The sequence below is a fragment of the Spermophilus citellus genome, assembly GCF_964194105.1.
Source record: "Spermophilus citellus genome assembly, chromosome: 8".
Taxonomy (NCBI): Eukaryota; Metazoa; Chordata; class Mammalia; order Rodentia; family Sciuridae; genus Spermophilus; species Spermophilus citellus.
In genome coordinates this window covers 64,917,146-64,942,729 of record NC_138189.1, presented here as the reverse complement: position 1 = coordinate 64,942,729, position 25,584 = coordinate 64,917,146, and the positions used below count along the sequence as shown (strand labels likewise).

The 25,584-nt window shown below is 38.4% G+C and overlaps 1 protein-coding gene across 1 annotated transcript; it reads right to left on the bottom strand.

The window, feature by feature from the left end:
* BMP3 (bone morphogenetic protein 3) lies at nucleotides 1–25,553 on the bottom strand. Its single transcript, XM_081304670.1, has 3 exons — nucleotides 24,623–25,553; nucleotides 8,260–9,173; nucleotides 1–1,318 (listed from the first exon to the last, which is right to left on the bottom strand). Exons 1-3 carry the CDS (start codon nucleotides 24,981–24,983, stop codon nucleotides 1,127–1,129), a joined length of 1,467 nt encoding a protein of 488 aa, XP_081160796.1. The 5' UTR covers nucleotides 24,984–25,553; the 3' UTR covers nucleotides 1–1,126.
* Between the last annotated feature and the right edge of the window lie 31 nt (nucleotides 25,554–25,584).

Here is a 25,584-nt window from a genome sequence, read left to right as displayed (position 1 = left end):
ATGTCTATGGGAAATTCCACAGGAAGGCAAGGCAATATCAAGCAAGTAAAATTCCAATGGCCTCAGGAAGAATTGTTGCTGTTGTTGTGTTTTACAGGGAGTTTCTTTTTCTCTTTTTGAGACAGGGTCTCACTAAGTTGCCCAGACTGGCCTCAAGCCTGCCATCCTCCTGCCTCAGCCACCCTCCTGAGTGTCTGGGATTACTGGTGTACACCACAGCATCTAGCAGGAAGGACTATAAAATTCATTTTAGAAAAGACAGATAAGAAAGAAGGGCAAAAGATGAGTTGCATCTGGGTTTTTAAAAACTGAGCTGCTGACTCCCTTTTCTGGAAGGCAGAAAACTGAAAATAGCAGTATTTCCAATATAATGGAGGATCCAATGGCAATTCTGTACAGGCTCTTGAATTGTTCTACCATTTTGGTAAATTTCTCATACTAAAATGGTGCTTGCCAGAACATGAAACTGAAAAACAAGGAATCCTGTGTAGACTGAGTTACAGAGTCATATTAAGTACACTAGCTATAGAGGACACAGACCCAGGCACATGTACACACACACACACACACACACACACACACACACACACACACACTTCAATGCACACAGTGACTTGTGTAAAGAAAACAAGGGTAAACAAGTGAAGAACTTCTAATATAAACATTAACATTGATTGGAATATTTAGCACATGTTGGTTTTTTTCAGAAATCTAAGGCAACAAGCCTACTTAAAAATATGAAATTACTCTGTTTCCCCTAAGTTGTTAGAATGAGTAGAGATAAATGATAAGCTACTGCTGTTTCTCCATTCTATTTTTAAATCCCCTTACAAAAATAAATCAGTGTGTTCTTTAACAGTTCTAAAAACAGTTTGATACTCTTCCTCATGTGATTTTTTTTCAAAAGAAAGAAATATGTGTCCATATTTACTACAAATTTATTTTCAGTTACATTCAGGAACAAATGCAGTCCAGTTCTGCATGGTAGAAATCTTCAATCTATTTGCTCATTCTCTTTTGAATATAAAACAATCTTTTGGAACAAAATGCATTGGCAGTGCAAAAAAAAAGTCCATAAAAATAAACTAATGATTGAATGAAGCATTCAAATGAGTTCTTTGCCAGGTTATCTGCAAGCACAAGACTCTACTGTCATGTTAGGATATACCTTAAGCACTACATTCTTATTTTCATCGAAGAATAAAATGCTGAGCGAGGACATCTTTTCTGGCACACAGCAAGGCTCAGGAATCCCAGGAACAACCCCTACAGCTCTCACTATGCTCTGGATGGTAGCGTGATTTGATGGTTTCAAAGACTAGAGAAAAGAAATGAGAGAACACACGTTAGGTGGAATGGTTATTCTACTCCTCATCACACAAAATGCCTATATAATGAATTTGTTTCAACAATTTTGTAAAATCCTGACATAGTGTACATCAGCCCAACCTTGGCTCCCCATCGCCCCGAAGTGATAGTCATTTGCTGAGAACCTGCTATGTTCCAGGAATTGTATACAGACCACCTCTAATCCTTATAACAAAAACACTGTTTCTTACATTTGGCAGACTCAAAAAGCTTAAATGACCTGTCTGAAGTCAAATAGCTTATAAGTGGTAAGAATTTGAGCCCATTCTTTCAGCAGGAATCACTTAACTGCAAAGAACTTAATCCCCAACCATGGAATTGATACATTAGTGATGTTTTCAACAATAGGTTTGCAATAAAAAAAAGTTTTTATTATTGTTCTTGACCCTACATTAATCATGAAGAACCCTAAAAAAATGCCCTATTTAACAGAGGTGCCTTAATGCCACTACTATAGTGATGTTTATGCATTGTTGTCAAAATAAAACTAAGTGGTACAGAGGAGCATTGATTGCTTTACTAGTTGCCAGGAAAATGAATTGGATGGTGACTGTTTCATTAATGTAATTATTCAACTTTCAGAAGTGCAAATTGAGGTTAAAAAAGACCACTCCATTGGCCACTGGGGGTCACTGTTGCTCCATGGGTTTAGACTTGGTAGAGTGGTGTTTTTAGGAGTAGATCTTGTCCTGTGGGAATAAACTAGAGGGTCTAAGGTTATCCCATGGATGTCAGACATTTGACCAAGGAAGCCTGGGTTAAATCTCTTCCCCGGGAAAATCCAAATGGGATCATTACCTTCCATGTGAAACATGTGGTTTTATTTAGAAAGCCCCATACAGCTCTGCTCTAACTCAAAGCATTGAAGGGAGGAGTCAGTTTTGCTAGCCCAGAGTGTTAGGTCCTGCAGAATGGCCAGAAGACCTCCATAAGAGATGCTTCTCAACAGCACTTTTCCCCCATGGTCTCCTTTGGGTGGGTGAAACTGGTTTTGTTTCAATCATATTTAAAAACAGAAATTTGGGGGCTAGGAATGAGGCTCAGTGGTAGAATGCTTGTGCTTGCATAGCATGTGTGAGGCCCTGGGTTTGATCCCCACCAACACACACACACACACACACACACACACACACACACAAAGAGAGAAGGGGGAGGGGAGAGAAATCTGGTAATTTGCCAGCCTTCATGTCAGGAATAGGATTTAAGTCAAAACTCTCACTCTAATTTCAACATTTTGAGCAATATTTCTTATGGCTTAGAGGCACCCCTGCCACAAAGAATTGGGGTTTTAAATTCAAACTCCTAACTCCAACATGGGAAACTGGCACAAGTTACATAAAAGTCAAAGGAGAAGAAAATAATATAGAAAATCAGCATATTGTGGGGGGTGGGAAAGGATTCCTTTTGGCAGAGAAAGGGAAATTTTTATTTGTCTCATTGCACTTTTCAATTTCACTGTAAAAAAAAAAAAGAGTCCATACATTTGACTTCAACTTATTGTGAATAAATATAAATAACTTAAAAATTAGTCTTTTCTTTGATATAATGAGAGCAACTATGAACAGAGCAGGGAGGAAGAGCAGGAAGAAAAGATTAACATTAAACAGAGACATGAGATGGGAGGGAAAGGGAGAGAAAAGGGAAATTGCATGGAAATGAAGGGAGACCCTCATTGCTATACAAAATTACATATAAGAGGTTGTGAGGGGAATGGGAAAATAAACAAGGAGAGAAATGAATTACAGTAGATGGGGTAGAGAGAGAAGATGGGAGGGGAGGGGAGGGGGGATAGTAGGGGATAGGAAAGGTAGCAGAATACAACAATTACTAATAGGGCATTATGTAAAATTGTGGATGTGTAACCGACGTGATTCTGCAATCTGCATTTGGGGTAAAATTGGGGGTTCATAACCCACTTCAATCTAATGTATGAAATATGATATGTCAAGAGCTTTGTAATGTTGTGAACAACCAATAAAAAAAAAAGAAGAAAAAAAATTAGTCTTAATTTTACTCTTACTTTCGAGGGACTTTATGTATAAGTTAAAAAGAGAAGTCAAGTTTCAATTCACTAGCTTGGATTGATTGCAAAACAGGATTTCGCCCCTTAAGTGAAAAAAGAAAAAAAAAAGTCCATGCTGTTCTACTTTGCATTTTGGGTGCCCTACATCATCAATAAAATATGTGAACCTCACCCAAATTGCAACGAGCATTGAACCATGGATGTCAATAGGCTTGCTTTGTTATCTTAGCAGTATCAGTAATTTCTAAAAATAACTTTTGCAGACATACAATTTTCTCTATTGATTTAAAGTTATTCTGAAGAACTCAATCATCCAAACAGCTTGTCATGAACCCCCAAAAGATTTCTAAGCCAGATTTTCTAACATAATTCTATTATTGTTAATGTCTAATGATTCAATATTTACATTTCATACAAAGTTGTTCTATTTAATTAGATCAGCCCTTGGGCAATAAATATGCTGCACATTGCTGTCCTCAATGCCTAGAACACTGTATACTCTTGACACTGAAGAAATATTTGGTAAATAGATGAAATACTTACAGGAAACAGCATACCCTTCATTTTACCTATTTTGGGGGAAAAAAAATTCAACACCAAAAATGAAAGGTTCTGCCGGAGATATGGAAAATATTCATGGGTGTTTCCTAGGAAAATTCCTATCCTTTTTTCCCCCCTTAACCTCCAACTCATAAATGATGGAGTCAGAAACTATGAGGGTATGAGTAGTCTCTAGTGAGCTCGCGGGAATTCAGCACAAGCCCTTGAATAGTGGGTTGGTGTTTTCTTATCAGGAACCTCTCGGATTACTAGGGAGTTTCCCCTTTTTTCTCACTATGGAATCCTCTGATCAAGCTCCCCTTACCAGGAATAATTATGTCATGCACAAATGATCCATGCTGCAATTTTCTGGGGTGAAGCATATTGCCTGTTCACAGTTTTGGGTTTGTTTCTGAGTTCAAACTGTGTTACTCATGACTCTTATTTACTGAGATTGAGAAATGTTTCAGCCATAAATGCCAGCCTATTCTCTTACCATCACCAGCCTCTCTTTTAAATGAGGTTGAAACATGTCTTCAACATCAGTTCAGATAATTTTTTGCTTAGGAAACGCAGTACATCACAATTCAATGTTTTTAGTTTTTATATTCATGACCAGACATTAGAATTGGAAAATTCAGGCAATTCATTGAGGATGTATGGTTTTGAACTAGTTAATGTGAATTTTTTTCATATGGAATATTTGGTGCAACGTATTTGGATTATTTGCTGCCTAGTTCTGTCTTTGCTATTCTTAGTTTTTGCATAATTCCTTGCAAAAGTAACTTCATTCCTCTAATCCTTGTTCGTTTCTTGGAGCTCTGTCAGCAACAATGGCTGAAGCATTTTCATTTGAAATTTCTGTTTTCCATCTCTGCTAAGGTGGTGAGGGAGGCAAAGAACTTGGCTTTGGCTATGTGGGTATTTTTCATCTCATGGCATTATTCCAAGAGTCTCTCTCTCTCTCTCTGGGAGAACAGATTGCCTATAAGGGCTAGAAATCGGAAAAATCCAAACTGCTCTGTCTGTGAATGAAATCTACAGTGGTCAGGCCTGCACCTGCCAAGCTGTGTGTGATGTCCTCAAGTTGAATTTGATTACAAATACATTAGCAGGGGAGAGTATGTCATCGGCTAGGAGCCTTCATTCCTGACCCAGACCTTGAGGCTTTGCTCCCCACTCTTCCAGTCCAGCCCACATGGGTGTGAGGGCCCAGAAACTATCTAATTGGAATCAGTGAAAGGGCAAAGCCTGGAATTTGGGAAAGGCAGAGCACAGCTGTTCTGAATTATGGAGCAGGTTGTCGACTTTAGCAGAAGAAGAGACCTGCCATATAGAGCAGGCTTTTGCTCAGGAGGCCCAAAACAGGAGAGCAGCTGAGCAGTCTGGCCTGGGAGAACTTTTCTCTGGGGCGAAATGAATATCTAAAGTCTGAAGATTCTTTGGTGCCTCCATTACTGCACGTGTCATGCTGACCTAGTTGCAGACCCTCATTTTGTTCAGCTGGTCAGGCTGCGTTTCTATTTAAGTAGTTGTCTCTGGTTGCCATATTCGACGCTATGCTGACAAGGGATATACTTGCCCCTTGCCCTTCCTTCAGCTTTATGTTTCCCATCCCTTGGTTACTGTACCATTGGAAGACTTAAAGGAAACCACTAGAAAGCTTTAAAAGTTAAGCATATCCACACAAGGTGACGAGAGATTGAGAACTCTTTGTAACGGCCAAACCTTCACTCTCCACTTGGCAAAAAGAAATATCAAGCTCAGAGAGAAAGCTCCATGCTTATCCCTGTTATGTCTCCCTGGAGCTCTGATGCCATTCCAAGTTTTGACAAATATTATGATGAGTCCAGTTGCTGCAATGGATGCTCTCCTCATTCTATTACTCTCCAAAGGCACCTCACTGGAAGAGCTCACAGGCTGTTAAACCCGCAGGGAGAATCCTATTTTCAATCTTGTGATATTTGTAAAGGAACTAGAAATACAGAACTTTTTCTTGCTTTACAACTTTTATTTTCTTGCTGCCTTTCCCTACATAGTCTTTCTTCAGCACCCCCACACTTAATTTTTCTGTTCTCCTCAGACTCTGCAATGGCCATTAATGATAACAACAGTAACAGCAAATACTTATTGAGCACCTACTGCATGCAAGTTGCTCTACTATCTCATTTCCCCCATCTCATTTTTGTTATGAGGTCCTATTATTACTATTTTTACCCATTTTCAAGATGGTAAACTAACATGTAGAAAGTTTGAGTAATTTATCTAAAGAACCATAGTTGGTAAATGGTAGAATCAAAATTCAAGCCAAAAGCATTTGATTATCAATGTCACTACTCCAAGTACAATTTGTGATTCAGCAGCATTAGTATCATGCTGAAGCTTGTTAGATGTGCATAATCATGGACTCCAGCCCCAAACCCACTGGATCAGAGCCTACATATTTAAAAAACCCCAGGCAGTTTGCAGACAAAGTAAGGTTTAAGAAGCCCTGTATGATTAAGCATGCATATTTAATTATTCTGCTATGTTAACATACTTCTTTCCTTAAATTCATCCTTTTTGTAACTAATCCCTTATTAGCCTTTAAATTATTATTCTTTAGATCACTGAGGACCATGGTGAAGCTCTTCTGGAGCAATACCAGGTTTAGGATGAGTAAAAGCAGGTGGCACCAACAGAAGAGAGAGACACAAGTGAGTAGCAGTGGTGGAAGGCTGGAGGCTAAGACCCTTCTCCAGAGTTAGGGAATGAAAAGCAAACCAAAAAGAACATCTCAACATTCGTATGGCTTTCTGGAACCTTCCTGGAGTCAGGAGGGAGGGAAAAAAACCTTCTTTTCCAGGTTACCCAAGTGACCTGTTTATGAGGGTGAGAGAGAGAGTTTAGAAAACCCTCAGGCTATCTAAAATCAGTCTTCCTGGACTTAACAGTAGAGGAATCCATTCTTGCCTCTGGATGCCACAAGGCAAGCCATATGGTAAAAGATTCTTCTCTGCTTGCGACATGTGTCATCTTTGTTGTGTTTCTAAGTGTCATCTCTGGTGAATGAGTTTTTGTTTCATCAGCAAAATGTACTCCATGAATCTTTAGACAAGATAAGGCTCTTTGTATCACTGTAAATGTAGAAAATCCTTACTTTGTATTGAGTGTACAAAACTTGATATCATTCAAAATCCTTGGGAAACATAAGGTCTTGGAAAATGTGAAAAGCTTATCTTTCTGAGATATCCTAACAAGAAAAACAGGATGCCAGTTAGCACCTTTGTTTTTATGTGCATAGTACCCAGTGATCACAGGACTAGAAACATAAAAATGCTATCATAAAGATTTATAAACAGAAATCAGTCACTCTTTGAGGTGAAGGATCTTCTGTCCCCATTATCAAACTATAACAAAAATTGATTCAAGTATTTTTAAAAATCCACTTTTTTTTCTGAATTCTATTCCTTGGGTCACCTCTCATTGTTTAATAGATTCAGATTGTTTGAAGCTAAGAATGAAAGCATGGCAACAAGCTGAACCGAAGGCTGGAGGGCCCCTCTCTATTTTACTATTTATACCATACATTGAAAGAGAACTGTCACTTGGACTTGCTGTGCAAAAAGAGGTGAGTGTTGGAGAGACTTCTGAAAATATATTTGTCATAATACTCAGTAGTGATATGATAAAACACAGTCTTAATTGAGTTTGGAAGAGTCAGGTGATTTCTGAGAGGTTAAAATGGGTCTTGGAAGACGTATACAGAGTCGTCATATTCTATTTTGCCTTCTTTTTTGACATTTAGCAGAGAAGCAAATGAAATAAACATCTGGAAGATCTAATGAGGCCAGTTTACCTAGCCAAACCCTGATCTTAACCTCTGTGGGGACAACTCTTCTCATGAGTAACTACTTATCAAAAAAAAAAAAATGTTCTGCATCAGGGCATCAATCCCATTAGCTTGTCCTTTTGCTCCCACCATCTCTACGCATTCCATTCCCTGAACATCCCTCAAAGACCAGTCTTCTACCACCTGGGGGTTGCTTATCATAGACAGGTAGAGATAACTAGTTGAATATGCACCATGTTTGGAAGCAACACAAAAGCCATATTTTATGCATACATTTTTTCATATTCTTCATATTCATTTTGACCTCATATTACTTTAACACCATTAAAGTAAAAACAAGCATAACCATATTACCTATTACACTTTAGAATGTAGTAAATCAGGGTCCAGATGGATTCTGTAAATGAAAACATGCACTGACACAACATGCACATTCAACTTAGTGTGACTTTCTACTCTGTGGAAATGGAAAGAACAGGGCTAAAACAATGGCTACCTTTGGCATGGGGAACTGGCAGGCTCCGGAGCAATAATAAGCATCAAAAGACTTGGGGGAGATAATCCATTCACTCCAGCCAATATCCGCAAAGTCTACTTTAAGGTATCTCTTGGCACAATTCCGAGGTTCAACCCACTGCTTTCTTCTTGCCTTCTTCAAGGTCTGCTCATCAAACTGGAGCGTCTGACTCTTTTGGTGAGGTCCTTTTCTCTGTTTCTTCTTGTTCTTATTCTTCTCAGGAGGCTGAGTCTGAAGGGTCTTGTAAGGCTTCCTTTCTTCCCATACCCCTTCCTCCTGGTACTGATACTCTGCCCCAGGAAGCTCATTGTTCTGCAGAGGCAACAAGATACCCGTAGAGCGTTTCTTCCTTCGTTCCATAGAAAGGGCAGCTCTGATGTGGCTATCCAGTTTGGGAACAGCTCCATTGGGGAAATTCCAATGTCCCTGTAAGCTTGACACCACACTTTCTGGCTCAGAAATGGCAACATCATTGGCATACACCAAGATATAAGGCTCCGGAAAAGGAACCATCCTTTTTGGCGGTTGCTGTGCTTTGGGGGTCATGTTAAATCCTATGAGGAAGTCCTCGTTTTCCTTGGCCTTCTTCAAGAGCTGAGTGATATCTTTAGAGAGCCAAGACATGGTATCTCGATGAGGTTTGGCTATATCTACTGACAGATGACCCAGGAGTTGGCTTTGGTTTAGATTATTAGCTTGGAGGCTCCACGCAGAGAGTTCTATCTGAATGTGTTTTCTCTGAGCATGATGTGAGCATCTTGGGGACACTGGACAATTCCAACTGATGTTTACTAGCTCTCCAATATAGAAATACAGTGTGGCAGACAAAATGTTTTCAGACTTGGTTAGGGAAGTCAGATTAAAAATATGCAGTCCTTTGCTTTTAAGGTCTCCTAGGAAGTAAAAAAGACAAAGAGTAAATAGAAGTAAATAAGACCTCAACCATGTGAAAAATTTTGACTCAAAATAAATCAGTGCCCTAAATATATGAGATAAAAGCCATAAAATTCTCCGATGAAAATAGAGGAGTAATTCTTCATGAACTTGGATTTGATAGTGAATTCTTAGATATGACACTCAAATGTAAACAACAAAAGAAAACAGATATATCAATAAAAGAAATTTATAAATCAGATAAAGTGAAATTCATTGAAATTGGTAAGTTTTGCATCAAGGGACATAATCAAGAAAGTGAGAAGACAATCTTCAGAATGTTAACCATATATCTGACAAATCTAATATCCAGAACCTAGTACATAAGTGACAGCTATAACTCAACAACAGTTATAACTATGTATAAACTAATAAAACATGAGCAAAAGTCTTTTTGCTCTCCAAAGAAGATATAAAAATGGCCAACAGGCACATAAAAAGATACTCAAAAACATTAGTCACTAGGGTACTAGAAATCAAAACCACAATGTACTAGTTGAGACATACTAGTATGGCTATAACAAACCAACCCCAAAACACCAGAGAGTCAGAGAGGATGTGGAAAAATTGCAACTCTTTCACTTTGTCAGTAGGGAGGTAAAATGGTTCAGTTGTTGTGGAAAACAATTCAATAGGTCCCCAAACATTAAACATAGAATTACCATATGATCCAGCAATTCTACTCCTAGACATATGCCTCCAAAACTGAAGATAGACACTCAAATGAGTATTTGTTTATAGCAGCACTATCACAATGACCAAAAGGTGGTAACAGCTCAATAGATCGTCAGTGGATAAATAGATAAGCAAAGTGTGGCATTTCTAAAAGATAGAATGTTACTGTTATGAAAGAGAATGAATACCAATACATTCACAATGTAAATAGACCATGAAACATTATGCTAAATGAAATAAACTAGAGATGCAAAAGTTCACAAATTGTATTGTTTCATTTATGTGATATATTCAGAATAGTTAAGTTCATAGAGACCATAGTGATTGGTGTTTGCCAGGGACCAGAGGAAGGACCAAATGAGGAGAAACTCCTTATGGAGTTTAGAATTATAGAAATGTTTTGGAACTAGATGGGGCTGGTTGTTGCACAACACTGCAAAGGTATCAATTGCCACTTAATTGTTCTCTTAAAAAGTTAATTTCCTATTTTTGTGAATTTTACTTCAATTAAAAAAATACAAACCAAAAAATTTATGTAAACTCTTGCTTTTGAGGGTTTCTAATAGGGGTGGGGAGTCACCAGGAGTAATTTTAAAAGCCAGAAAAAAGTTTAAAGCAAAAAATAGCCACTTTTATGATTTGTTATTTCCTTTACTGAAGCACCATAAATGTGTGAAAATTATAACACCATAGTAAACTTAGTGCAGGGGTGGGGTGGGGCAGAGCTGAGCATTCTAGAGATGATATAGATCTGCACATATAACTTTGACAAAATACTGTAATAGCCTCCTATCTGAGGCACCCAGACCCTACTAGATACAAGCACAGGTTTAGAATTAGACTCACCTTGACTTAAGTGCTGGCACTTAATTAACTGGGGGAGCTATTGTTCTCATTCATAAAATGGAGATAATTTCTACCTCCCATGTCATCAAAATTAAATGAGATAAGTTTAAAGCATTTCAAAAAGGATCTAGTTAAGTGTTTCTTCTTTTTTATTTATATATGACAGCAGAATGCATTCCAATTCTTATTACACATATAGAGCACAATTTTTCATATCTCTGGTTGTATACATAGCATATTCACACCAATTCGTGTCTTTATACCTGTACTTTGGATAATAATGATTATCACATTCCACCATCATTAATTACCCCATGCCCCCTTCCTTCCCCTCCAACTCCTCTGCTCTATCTATTCGTCTATTCCTCCCATGCTCCCTCTCCTTATCCCACTATGAATCAGTCTCCTTATATCAAAGAAAACATTCATCATTTGTTTTTTTGGAATTGGCTAACTTCACTTAGCATTATCTTCTCTAACTTCATCCATTTATGTGCAAATGCCATGATTTTCTTTTCTTTTATTGTTGAGTAATATTTCATTGTGTATATATGCCACAGTTTCTTTATCCACTCATCTATTAAAGGGTATCTAGATTGGCTCCACAGTTTAGCTATTGTGAATTGTGCTGCTATAAACATGGATGTGGCTGTGTCCCTGTAGTATGCTGTTTTTAAGTACTTTGGGTATAGACCAAGGAGAGGGACAGTTAGGCATTTCTTAAATGTAAATTGTCAGTGTAATTAGTGCCACTATTCACAGTATTTCGGGGATTGTATCTCCCACCTGCCTCACAAAATGTAGGGTGCAGGATATGTGTTGGGTAGGCAGGGCGAAATAACTTAATATTCAGAAATATATTAGAAAATGAGTCACCCATTCAAAAATGTTTTTAATTTTATTTCTTGTGTAGCTGTCTGAAATCTGATACTACATGAATTGTGAAGTTAAATTTCTATATAGCTCCACAACAACAACAACAACAAAAAGATTGAAATTGTTTACTTGTAATTCTAGTTCTTCATATCCAGAATAAGAGATAGTAGAGAGAAGGAGACAGATTTGTCAAGGCAGAACACGGCTCTTTCTCGTGAGATCATCTAACAAGTTATTGGTAAAGCTGAGGTTAAAGAATGTCCAGTCCTGGGACTGGCCACCAAAACCCAGGCTTTCCTTCATGCACTTGTTCCATATACATACTTGTTTCAGAAACACACGCAATCATGAAATTATGTTCTTGATCAAAAACATGTTTCTGTAAAAACAAAACATTTTTATAAAGATGTGGAAACTTAAAATGAGTTCACTGAGTCCCCAAGCACAGAGGAAGTGCAATGGGAAACACATTTTACTCATTTTTAACATTGTGTGAAGCAAAAGAAGGAAACTGCCATTTGTGCACATTTGTATTATCCATGACACCAGGATAATATTTTGCAGACCTTTATAACAAAGCCATGACATTGGAGTTGTTCAGAGACTCTGACCTTAATTCATCCCAGTCACCATAGCATACACTCTTACCCAAACTTTGTGTAGCAGAGGGAAGTTTAAAATGGAAGAAGAGAAGTCACTCTGTTCTAAGTATGTGGCAATAGAACAGCTGCCAAACTTACTGGCAGTGAATGAATGAACTCCGAGGGACAGGGGTGGCAGAGTCTCATTGGGTAAACTAATCCTGCTCCTTTCCCCCACATTTTGCTTCAAAACATTTCCTTATTTCAGACTAGTTTCCCATCACCTTGTTACCTACTCTTGGTCAGCCTCCACCCCTGTGTCTAATCTTCAATATCTTCTCATGAAAATTCTCAGAATCTGTCACACCACCTGGTCCCACCACTCCCATTTCAGTTCAGGCCATGATTTTAAAGTTTAAGCCCTGTGACCCAGTACCTATTCAACTACACTCAATAGGGGTTCTCAGACAAATTACAAATACAAACAAATGTATTTTGTTCTCAGACAAAATACAAATGTGCACAAATCCCAGTCTGCTCCTCTATAAAATGAGCCCAGTAGTATCAACTGTAGAGTAGTTGTGAGGATTAATTGAATGGATGCATGTAAAGTCCACATTTGAGGAAAGCCTCCTTAAATGCTAGAACTGCACTGTCCAGTATGTTAGTGACCACCTACTCCAGTTCAAAGTGAGGTGTGCTGTATACATGTAAAACGAACACTGAGTTTCAAAGATTTGCTAAAAAAATAAATGTACAGTATTTCAGAAATATATTTTATATTGAGTATGTGTTAAAATGATAATATTTGATTAAATGATAATATTGGGTTAAATGTACTTCATTATTAAAATTAATTGCTTTTGTTACTTTTTGCATTTTTAAATGTAGCTACTAAACTTTTAAAATTATATATGTGGCTTACATTTGTGGCTCCTATTAAATCTCTATTGGATGGTGGTGGTCTAGAATAACCACTGGTTTTATAGTTATGGCCCAAAAGGAATTTTTTTAAAGCTTGTATTTCCAAAGGCAGTAAAGAATGAGGATTTTGCTCAACACGAATAAGCAAATAAAACAGTAAATTGGGCAAAAGATTCCTTTCTTGAAATGCAACATTCTTTCTTTATGAAGGACATATTAGATAAAGATAATCTTGGTGATTACTTTAAAAATTTCCCTCCAGCTGCAGTTAATCATTTCAATCTGCAACCGAAAGTCTAAGACCAACAAACTGCTCTATTCTAGAGCTAAAAGGGCCTTATAACACAGAGATTATGTACATAGTTTCCACTGTATTATTTGTGTATTACACACATAAACATACTACAACCAGCCATGAACAGACACCAAAGCAAAATAAATTATTTACTTTAACAAACATGAGCTGAACACCTACCAGTTGCTAGAGCTGGGGGTAGATCATAGGATTTCACAAATAGATGTTCCTATTCACGCACACTGGTGAGAAAGAGGATCCTGAGCAATGTGCAGGTAGCTCTGCCACTTTAACACTAGCTGTCCAAGGTGTTAAGGATCTTGGAACAGAAGAGGAAGCACTTAACTTTGTTGAGATAGGGGACAGAGGGACACTTGGGGAAAAGGTGCCCTTTGAACCACACTTTAAAGATGAAGGAAGAAGGGAATGTTGGGAGGAGTAGGAAGGAAGGAACATGTTGCAGCAGTGTCACAGCTGCTGTTACAGCAGCTAAAGATCTGGAAGCTTTTCCACAAGGAATATTGGAAACATTTTAAATATAAATTATAAGAATGCTTAAAATTAACCTAGTTACATGAAATTCTAGCAAACAACTAAGCCAGCCAAATTCAGACAAGAAATGGCTAATTCACATCTAGCTTCTAACCAAAAGTGAGTTAAGTTATACCCAGCACTTGATGTCCTTGCTCTTGTCATTTCTACTCAAATCAAGGAAAGTTCTCTTTCTGCCTATTCTAAATCCCTACTCTCCTTCCTGTTTCTTTTTAAAAGTAAGCTTGAAGTAGCCACCCTTCTATAAAGCATTATTTCTTTGACCAATGCTTACTTTTTGTTTTCTCTGATCTTAAGTTATGTAATTTCTGTGCAAGTCAATGCTCTTCCCTCAAAGAAACCAAATAAATATTTAATGAACATTTACAATGGACAAATACACCATTAAGACAGCTGCATGGAATTTAGCAAGTTGGGTATGAGCAATAATTAAGAATGAGATAAATGCCTCTCTGAAATAGAAACACATGACAATAATATCTATTCAATGGCTTTCAGGCATTTTATATATATATTTTTTTAGATTTCTATATCAATTTAGCTTTTAAATAAGCATCTTCCTGTACTTAATAATGGGAATTTTGCATTAGAGTTCTCTCTCTTCCCCCATGAGTTATTGCAAAGATTTATCTACGCACACCAATAATTAAGTTTAAATACCAGTGAAAGAAAAATGCCTTAATGTTCACTTTTTTAATTCATTTGAAGTATTCAGATAATTATCTAGTTGGAATCATTGAATAAAACACCAGGTATATTTTCTGATTAATAAGAAAAAACTGATAATAATGATACTGGTAATAATAATATGAGAAAGAAAGATGGGCTGCTTGACGTTACCAAAAATAGCTTATGAAATATTTTTAGGCTATGGATAGCCTAAAATTTTGAATACAAGATAATACTAATTATATGCTATTCAAATCTAAAAATATCTAGAGCAGCATGCCCAATTCTGGGTGTTTTCATCTTAACTGGTTTCTGATATGTCAAAAACAACTAGGAAAGTAATCAAGATGTTGAGAGGTCTAGAAACTCTTTCATAAGTTTGAGTTGAATAAATAAGAATAGATGACCTGGGATGAAACAGTTTAGCAAAGACATAAAAATTATTGTGAATTATTGAAGGGACTTCACAGAAAGCAGGGTTTTTCTTTCCAGTGTCAAAGATAAGAATAAATCTAAAGGTGGCAATTGAAAGGAGGACAAATCCAGGTCAATGTAAGTCATGACTTTTGATTGTTTGACTCAACTTGGTAAGACTGGGAAAAAGTCCTGACTATTGCAGGAGGATTCCCTTATGGTAGGATGGAGTGTGAAAAGTGAGCCACAGAATCTCTCAGCTCCTTTGCATGTAACATGAGGCTTTGTTCCCAGCTCTTCCCCAAGACAAATTTATGATGCCAAAATATAGCTACCAATAGGTGGTGCTATTTTCTAACTGTTTGCTGGCACTCCAACAAGCCCAATTTTCTTGCTGGGAAGATATCTATTGCAATCTAGTTAAGATTTGCCATTGGCATTATAATCTTACATTCTGAATTTTCAGAATCATAATATCTGAGAAAGGGAGATTGGAAGTCAGGTGAGTTTCTGAACAAGCCAACCCTCCCTCTTGCTTGTTGGGACTCTGACCCTGCCACTTCTCTGTGGAAAACTTTTTCCTACCCCTTTCCAACTTGATAATCCAGATTTGTTTGTTAAGGTAAAGCAAAGGCACCACCTCCCAAGGCAGGGTGGTCTTGACAATCCACTCTCTTGATTGGGACCCTGCCTCTATTATTTTAATTTGGTGTTGCTCCTTTCTAAAACCATAAAAACACCTTAAAGATGAGTTCCCTGTTTTACATTAGATTCTCTAGCTCCCACAGTAGGTCCTGACCCTTAAGCAATATTCAATAAATGCTTCTTTTATGAACAAACAGATTTAGTTCAACCTATGCATTACAGAAATGCAAAAATGAAGGACCACAGAAGTGAGTCAGCTGGTTACAATTGATTTCAGGGAGGATCCAGGTCATTGTCTATCTATGTCGATTTATGTAAGGAGTTTGACTGTTTAAAGGTAGAAGATTTATTTCTGTTTTTATCTGAAAACAGAGCACCTGCACCTGACAAGGGCAAGGATTCAGCTTAAGCAGCTGGGATCTGACCTGGGGACTCAAGACTGGCCATGCTATGCAGCAGTTCAGCCCCTCTCCAAGAGTAGCAAAGGAAGGCAGTGTCCAGGGAGTGGTGAGGGGAAGTTCACCTCCGTGCTGGCCCACACAGAATGAATTCAAAGGGAATTACAACATACAATGGAAAGCTTTCTATGTAAAGTCTGATTTTAAAGCAAATAGATTAAATGAAATCTTGATGATTAGCTAAATCCCCAGGAAGCAGGGAAAACATTTTAGTCATACAGAAAATATGTAGCTAAGTGTTCTTACTAGTAGTTCCTTACTACCCCTCCCCCACAACTCCTTTGTCCAAACAAAGTTCAGCGGCAGAACTTCCAGGGGTACCTAGGAAGAGGTTATATATACTCTACACCCGCTGCCACTGGCTGAATATTTGCTCTGGACTTCTTAGCTGGGGCTGCAGTTTCTCTCTGCTACCTTCCACTTTCAGGAAGAGGCAGATGAAAAGGTCACAAAATTTTATTTTTCTTGCAGAGTCTGAATCAAAATGTCTAAGTTTTATGAGAACTCCAAACAACCACTTTCTATGTCCAAAGTAAAAACATGGCCAAAAATGATATAATGTATGTTTTTCTAGAATAGTCAAATGTTCATTAATCAGTTTATCTGCTCTTAGCCTCCGCCCGGGGGCATTCCTAGACTGTGAGCTCTTGGAGGGCAGACTTGTGTCCTATAAATCTTTGAACTCCTAGTCCTTCACACGGTCTGGAGTATTTACCTCCTGAAATAGGTGTGTATGTTTGTTTGTTGAATGAACAACTGTGCAAACTTACCAGATTCAAAAGTTTAACACCATAATGAAAAAATTTTCAAGTAGGTTCAAGTTCCTTAAGTTGGCAAAAGCCTTTCTTCAGCTGTTTCCTTCCAGTTAATTAGAGATGAAGAATTATTAGATCAGTTGTATATAAAGTAAAATAAGATCTCCATTTATATATAAGAGATAATATGCCTCAGGGGAAATTCTTTAAATTCTTTAAAGGACACATTACCTGACAGCTTTTCGACTATCTCTTCTTATTTCATCTCTGAACATTGAATTCAACTCAACTGAGTTCAAGCTGCATGTCAAACTATGCCAGGTCTTCAGAATGTGACCATGAAATGAGATAGACTTCCTGTCCTCCAAGGACTTTGTTTGGAGGCCCCTGCTCACATCAGTCTTCTAGCAAATCTATTAGGTCACAAACTCTCTGCAGCTGTGAGTAAAGGGCAAGCAGTCTTGATTAACATACTTTGAAGCCTTCTCCAGGGCAAAAACTGTCATAAAGGCAGCAATATACCTTGCAAAACAAAAGAAGCTTACCATTACGTAAGTTAATAAACCATTTGTCCATGGAGACGCCCACTGAGGGCCAGGAATAGCATGCTAATCAATCCTAGATTTCAAATATGGGTTATGATGCAAAATACTCAAGACTCTAGGGATAGAAGCTTAGAGCAGTGTTTCTCAGACATGGATCAGAATCACTCTGCTGGCTTTTTAAAACACAGATTGCTGAGCCCTACTTCAGATTTAACTCAGAATTTTGGTGTGGGCTGGAAAATTTCTAACAAGATTCCAGGTGATTTTGATGCTGCTGATTCAAGGACCATATTATGATACTAAATAACTTCATGAAATCTCTGCAAAAGAGTACAACTCTGCCCCACTCCATCCCTGGGGTCCGGATAGTAACTTGTTGAAGGATGGGAAAATCATAGAATGTTTTACAAGATGACTACCATCTCTTTATATTTACACTATCACTGCAAACAAACATATAGTATCAGCATTTGAGATGTGTTTAAGGCTTCATGGGAAGCTAGAGGAAGACAATCTCTCAAAATATTAAGAATATCTTGTTTAGGGTTTTTTAACTTTTAAAACAAATCTTTATTTTGTTTATTTATTTTTATATGGTGCTGAGGATCTAATGTGTGAGGCAAGTGCTCTGCCACTGAGCCCCAGCCCCAGCCCAGTTTTTAAACTTTTGATGTATCTTTCTATTAACTTTCTCCAATGGGTTTCACCATTGTTCTATAAGAGACACAGTAGGTATGATTTAACCCACCTAGATGAAGAGGCTGATAATAGCAATAATCAAGGACTTTATTACAGCAGTTTAGCTAGGATCAGAATTTAAATCTCCCAATGCTCAGCCTTAGGTAACAAAAAAAAATAAACTCTAATGATCTTTTTTTAAACTTGAAAACCATTCATCTTAATCTATATCTACCCACAACAACACTCAATATAGTCTTTAGGATTAATTTCATGCAATTAAATTTTTTAAAAATCAAAGGAAAAGTAAATAAGAGTGTGTTAGACCTCAGCTGCTTTAATTATACAATGAAAGGCTGGACAAAGAACCTCGTATTTCTGAAGTTATTGGATGTAATTATTACATAGAAGGCATATTTGACAGTACCTTTTTTAGTAAAGTGAGATCATTTTGCTCAACACTTTCATTTATAGTGTTCCCAAATATAATCAAGGCATTTACTGTGCTTCTGTTAACAAAAGAAGATAGATCTGTAAAGGAGATCACTGAAGAAGTCAATAAACACACCAAGGTAATTTCACTTTATGACCTACATGTAGATGTTTTTAGATAAAGAGAAATCCTTGCCTTTAAAAATATCATCACTGAAAGTGTGTGTTACCAGGGCACTTTATCTACAGCTTTATATGCCAATATGCCAAGACACAATTCCTACTAACTTGTGAATAGACTGGCAATTTTATTGGTTGCTAAATATGTATGAGAAGTTTGGGGTAATACTGTCATCACTTATTACAGTCCAAAGTTGGCATTATCCAACTTTAGCATGCATCAACTGATGCATATATCACTATATATATATAACATATATGCCATATATAACATATATGTCAAGTTTTTATATCACTATGTAGATATTTCCATTTAAAAGTTCTATTTTCAAGGATTCATGACATTATCATAAAAATTGACTCAACTGAAAATTGACATAGGGAAAGCTCTATCTTAGACTATTTGTGATGCCAATTTCTTTCCACTACTACCACCAAAATAAAATTATTAAGATTACTGATTACAGCCGGTGCAATGACACATGCCTGTAATCCCAGCAGCTCCAGAGGCTGAGACAGGAGGATCAAAAGCCTCAGCAATGGTGAGGTGCTAAGCAACTCAATGAACCTCTGTCTCTAAATAAGATGCAAAATAGGGATGGGGATGTGGCTCAATGGCCAAGTGCCCCCTGAGTTCAATCCCTGGTACAAAAAAAAAAAAAAATACTGATTACTAGGATATGCAATTTTTTTTTCTTTTTCTTTCTTTTGGTACTATGGATTGAACTGAAGGGCACTTTACTATTGAGATACATTCCCAACATTTTTTATTTTTTTGTTTTGAGACAGGGTCTCACTAAGTTGCTGAAGGTAGCCTTGAATTTGGGATCCTCCTGACTCAGCCTTCCCAGTCATTGGGATTACAGGTGTGTACCCCCTTGCTCAGTAGGATATGCAAATTTAACAAATGAGAAAACCATCTAAATTTGGGGAGAAAATTTCTGTCTTATATTGTAGCACAAAAATCCTGACTAGTCAATAGAACATATATGCCAAGTTTTTCAAAAGGTTTTATGAGGATTCTTGAGGGGTATAATTTTATTTTATCTATTAAATACAGCTAGTTCAGAGAATTATATAAGGGAGTTGATGGATGTCTTGAGCAAATGTGTCTTTCATATAGGTATTAATGATGGTAAAACATTAACAAAATGATATGTACAATCTCCCAGTGTATTTTTCTGCAAATAAAATAGCTTTAAAACAAACAAACAAACAAACAAAAAATAGGTACTTAATCATGTAAAAGAAGACAATAAAGAAAAGTTCATAAAGAGACAGGGAAGATAAAATTTGGTGACAGAGAGACTCTAAAATTATATTCAGAGAGATTTTCATCATAAAAGCAGGAAGACGGTAAAATGTCAATTATAACCAAGTTCAAAAACTAACAATATACATAAGTATCATGAGATAGGTACTGAATGGGAAATGAGAATGGAGACCAGTTTCATTCATAGTAGTCACTGAACTTGGCATATCTTCTTTCTTGCTAAATTAGGAAGGTTTTATTTATTTATTTTTATGTGGTCCTGAGGATCAAACCCAGTGCCTCACACACGCTAGGCAAATACTCTCCCACTGAGCCACAAACCTAGCCCTAAATTAGGAAGGTTTTAAACCAGTATTTTCCCAACTATTAATCTTAGTACTAAAATTCTCCAAAATTCCTGTAGAGAAGAATAAATTATCCTCTCTCCAAAAAGTGTGCCCCTCTTAAGGAGCCTCATTAGCATCTAAAGGCACTGAAAGGTCCCACAGCAAAGAAAACAAATCCCTTCTTCCAAATTTTTTGACCATGGAATCCATTTTTATGTAGCACCTGTTAAGATCTTCCAGGGACCTCTTTTTGTGAAATTTTCTCCTAGAAAATTAGATCAGGTCAATAGAAATAACAGATTTTTTGATGAGCTCAGTATGTTTGAAAATTGTCTAGCAAATATATCATGATGCCCATTTATGCTTCCATGGAAGCAGGTGAACTTGTTTCCTTCAATGACTCTTCCAAAAACAAAATTCTACCATACCAAAATAGTTAGAAGTAGATTGAGCATGTAGGTGCCTATTTAATTATTTTAAAATCTGAACTCATTCAGTCAATTACTTGTGAACTTGTACTGCTTAGGTAAAATGTATGTAAACATCTTAATTCATTTTTAATTATGCATATATTTTATTATACAAATATTGAGTGAATTATTTGCCTGAATGAATTATCTGCTTATGGTTTTTATTTTTCATTGACCTTCATGGTCTCTTGGTTTCTCCAAGTGTGTCTAACTGTACTACAAAGCTAAATTTGAATTATTTTTTATGTGATTCATTCTCTTTCTCCTTTCCATCGAGCATGGATAATCAAGAATTCATGGTATTATGGATTTTTAAATGTCAGATATTATAAAGCTGTCTTGCCTATTACAGTAAAAACTTCATTAAAGGCTATCATGTATTCAAAGTGGTGTGTAATTCAAAGCAGCTGCACATCCAATTCCTCCAGATGTACTATTGTCCTTTAAATAAAAAACAACAGATAAAGTACTCGTTAGTTTCAAGCCTCATTTCTAGGTGCTAGGCATTTCAAGGTAAATATATTCTAATAAAATAATTATAGTTGCTTATCATTATAAGATATGATGCTTTCCTTGGTCCACATATTATACAGACACAGCTCCTATTGTGTGATGATCCTTTTATCATATACTATTTTTCCAAATTCTTATATTTTCACCTTGCATTTCAGAAACATGTCAAAAATCTTGATTCTTCATTTTTAAAGTTTTTGCTTCCTAGTAGAAAAGAATCTTTCTTTCCTCATTGAAGGAAAATATTCACTTGTGGGTCTGGGTACTTCAATATCATTCTCTTTTATTCATGAAATATGTGTGATTTTAAAAATTACAATGCATAACCACTCAAATGTAGTCTTTTTGTACTTGTATGTCATAGATAGTGATAGTTTCCTAATAAGAACATATGTGCTTTAATTGGTTTTCCTAAAGAGGTTACATTTATGACCAAGAAAAATGAAATTAAGTTACTATGGGAATAAAGATAAAGTAAGTAATATAAATTATCTATCTTGAATGATCATGATAGAAAAAAAAAACATCATGTAAAAGCCAAGAACAAACAAATCAAGATTAAAACAGGCGAATTTCATATCCTTCTGTCCTCCTTCAAGATGATGTGTTTTATCAGGCCAAACGTCTCTGCCATCAATAATTTTGTAAATCAACTTTTACAAAGGGAAAGATAAAACCTCTCTTTATGTAAACTCTTACACGTCACAAAAAAAGCTTATAAGTGCTCCAAACTTACGGTTTTGGCACACCAGCTGCCTTGAGTTGAGGGAGGAGAACAGGGGTTAGCAGAAAGTGTATTTAGGATGGATGCCACCCACCATCAAGTAATGGTTTAAGTAGAAAGTAATCAGAGGGAGACCACAGCAGCTAAATTTCAACCAAAGATATTCTAGGTTTAGAACAATAAATAATTTTAATCAGGTATGTTCCAAAGAGCAAATAGGTCTCTAAGGCTATAACTCAGCCTGCATAAGCACTTGGAAAGTCTGCCAGATCAGCAGCCACTCCGTGTACACAGCACACCACCTGACTTTCCATTAAAATCTGGAACATCTTTGGTACAGAGAAGCCCATATGTTGTGAAACACTTTGAACTGAAAAACATATCTAATTTATTAATGCAGACAGCATCTTTCACCCACATCAGAACACAGGTCACAAGGTGAAGGGTGTCATGAAAACGCTGATATGGATGAAGCGAGAGGGACACACATGAAAACCTTAGCACTTTTCTGGAGTCCTGCCTCATTACAGCCAGGACTGCCTTATAATAAAGTCTTTTCAGTGTGTTAGTAACTAAATACTCTTGGAAGGGGTCCAACATGAACCACCTCTCAAGGAGTCTCCAACCAGGTAACATGACACTTAAGCTTCCACAAAAACCAATGTCTACATTTGATGAATAAGTCATTAAGACAGTCTCTAGGATGCTAAAGGGATTACCTTTCTTATCAGGGCACACAGCCTTGTATATATGCTTCAAGCTTCAATTCATCATTTCAAGGGAATGTCTGGCCTCTGCATCAGAGTTTATCATTTGATGCTAGAAGACCACAGTGGGGCTGATAAGGGACACTAAAATTATAATGTGCAGAATGAATTGAAGCCCCAAAGTATACTGTGCCTGAGTTATTCAAATCCTTACACATAGTTCACCCAGTCTACAACAACAATAACAACAACAAAACTATACAATGTGTGTGAATGAAACAAACTCAAATTATATCTCCAAACTTGTGGTTTATACTAAAAATGAAACTTGTCAATACAAAAAAATATATATTGTTTGTCTCTCCAGTGCCTCAGTTATTCCCTGGGCTTATAACAAAGAAAACAAATATCAACATAAGAGTTACTTGAGTATCTGCAGTATTGCCTCCTGCCTTGCCCACCAGACTTCCTTCTAATCCTTGTTACTTCCACACTGCTCCTTCATTCAGCTCTGCCCCCAGAGATTCACTAAAGTAAACCCATCATTCACTGTCAAGACAGCTTCCTCAAGGATCTGGGGTGTTGTGGATAATGCAGGGCAGGTTTCTGTTTCCCTAGTGGAAGTGAGCCCCTTACAGGTCATGCTTATGGTTCTAAGAAGAAAGTAAAACCTGGTTCAGTTCAGCCTCTAGCTAAAGACTTCTGCATTATAAAGCATAATTCACATTTATTGTAAATGTCATCATGCCTTTGAGCTCTAGAGTTTATTCACAGTTTCAACCTTGGACTTTCCTTGATGGATGTGTTAGTTTTCCCCTTTTTTTTCCAGGAGTCCTACATATCAAAGTTGGGGGAAATGTCTCAGAGCACTGAGGCATAGTTTCCTTTCTTGAAGATTCTTTGATGCTTCACTAAAGACGGCTTTGCATTCACGTTTTTCTTTATCATGAATGTAAGGAAGGAAAAATCCTAGTGCATCCTCAAAGCATATAAATAGGGTTTGGAAACTTTCCCTCAAGCCATTAGCACAAGAGGAGAAGACTGTTAGCATCTAAGTTATTCACTTCACCACAGGGGCTAAGGGAAGAAACCTTGTTAAGCCATGAATTTCAGTCTGCAGTGATCTGCGTTGAAAAATGGGATGAGCAGATTCGTGGGCAGATTCCAAGAGATGTTTAGGATCCGCAGCTGCTCCACCCCCAGCCCCCAACTCCTCCCAGGGTGGATGGTACAACTCCTATTTGCCCAGATGGGTTTTAAGTAATGTATACACTCAAGCACCTGGTTTTATTTGGGTGTTTGCCACAAAGGGACTATCAAGTAGAAAGTGTCAAATATAGTAACACCACCTAGGGCGCGAGGAGTTAAGAGCCGGTGCAAGATCTGGAGAAGCGAAAACCTAAAAGGCGAGGGGAAGGCATCTAGTTCAAGTGCGCTTTACTCTCTGGAGCCCTTTGGGCTGGCATAAAATGGCATCTGCTTCTGGGTAAACACAGGTCGAGCCTAGCCCAAGGGAATTTCCGCTGACCAATTTAGGAATCATTGGGATAAGGTCCCCTAGAAGTACTCCAGGCACCCCGAGCAGGAGGGCTAAGCTGAGCATAAAATGTCGCCCCCAACCGTCTCTATTGCTCTGAGCTCTTCTCTCGACTCCCACTCACTTGGGATTATAAAACTGGGCTTATCTGGATAGCAGCTGGAGAAATGCGGAGTGTGACAGGACAAGGGACACAGAGGGCAGCTGCGAAGGGCGGGGAAAGGTCCCTAGGTAGCACTACCGAGCCAAGGGCTGACAAGGAAGCTGTGGGGGGTCCTGGGAGAAAGCCGTAGAGCGAGCGACAGCAGGAAGGGGGCTCCCCTTGAGCACTCACCTGCAGCTCCCGCACGAAAGCTGCGAACTGTGTTGCCTTCGCGCAAGGGCTGAGGGCGCCGGGGCTGCGAGCTTCGTTGTCGGGAGCTTGGCATCCGTGCCGCCTCCACTCTGCCACTGTCGCTGTACCTGTCATAGAGCCGCAGCATATGCTCCGACACCTTGTCAAGAGGCTGCAGCTCTGGGCCCGGGCCACCACCTGCCGTGCGGTCTCCCGGCATAGCTTGGTGGAGCTCCGGCAAATGTTGTTTCGGTCTCTCTCCCTGCACTAGGCTCACGCTGAAGAAGCCCAGCCACAGATAGAGCAGGATGCGCGCCCCAGCCATGGCGAGGTCCGGGTGCCGCGCGTCCGCTCGGTGCATCGCACAGGAACACTCCCAAGGCGCGAGGGGCCGGCGACAAGGCTGAGGGTTGAACTTCTAAGCCGCTGCGGTAAGGGCACTGGAAGCCCAGGGCACAGCTGGAACCGGACAGCGACAAGCCCCACTTTCTGCGCTGACTGAGCGCGAACCCGCAGGTGGGCTCTTCTTGGGCAGCAACGCGGATCTCACCCGCGCAGGGCGCTGCTGGCGTTGTCTCCAATCCAACGCTGAGGAAGAGCTGTAGGTCGCCGCGTGTGTGGCCCGGGTGTTTTCAGGAGCTGCCTCTACCCTCCCTCCCCACTTTATTTTCGGGAACACCCTGCCAAAGCGGCTGCGCTGGGGACGCGGGTTAGAGCTGCCTTCAGCGCGTGCCGGAGCTGGGGTGGGAGCAGGGTTCTGGAGGGCGATCACTAGCTCGCCTTTTCCAGGGACTGGAGGAGCCGCGGAACCGCCAGTCTGAGTTTTGAGTGTAAGTGCGTGGTGTGTGTGTGTGTGTGTGTGTGTGTGTGAGAGAGAGAGAGAGAGAGAGAGAGAGAGAGAGAGAGAGAGAGAGAGAGACTGAGACTCTGACTCTCCAACTTCGTTCCTTCTTCCTCTGACT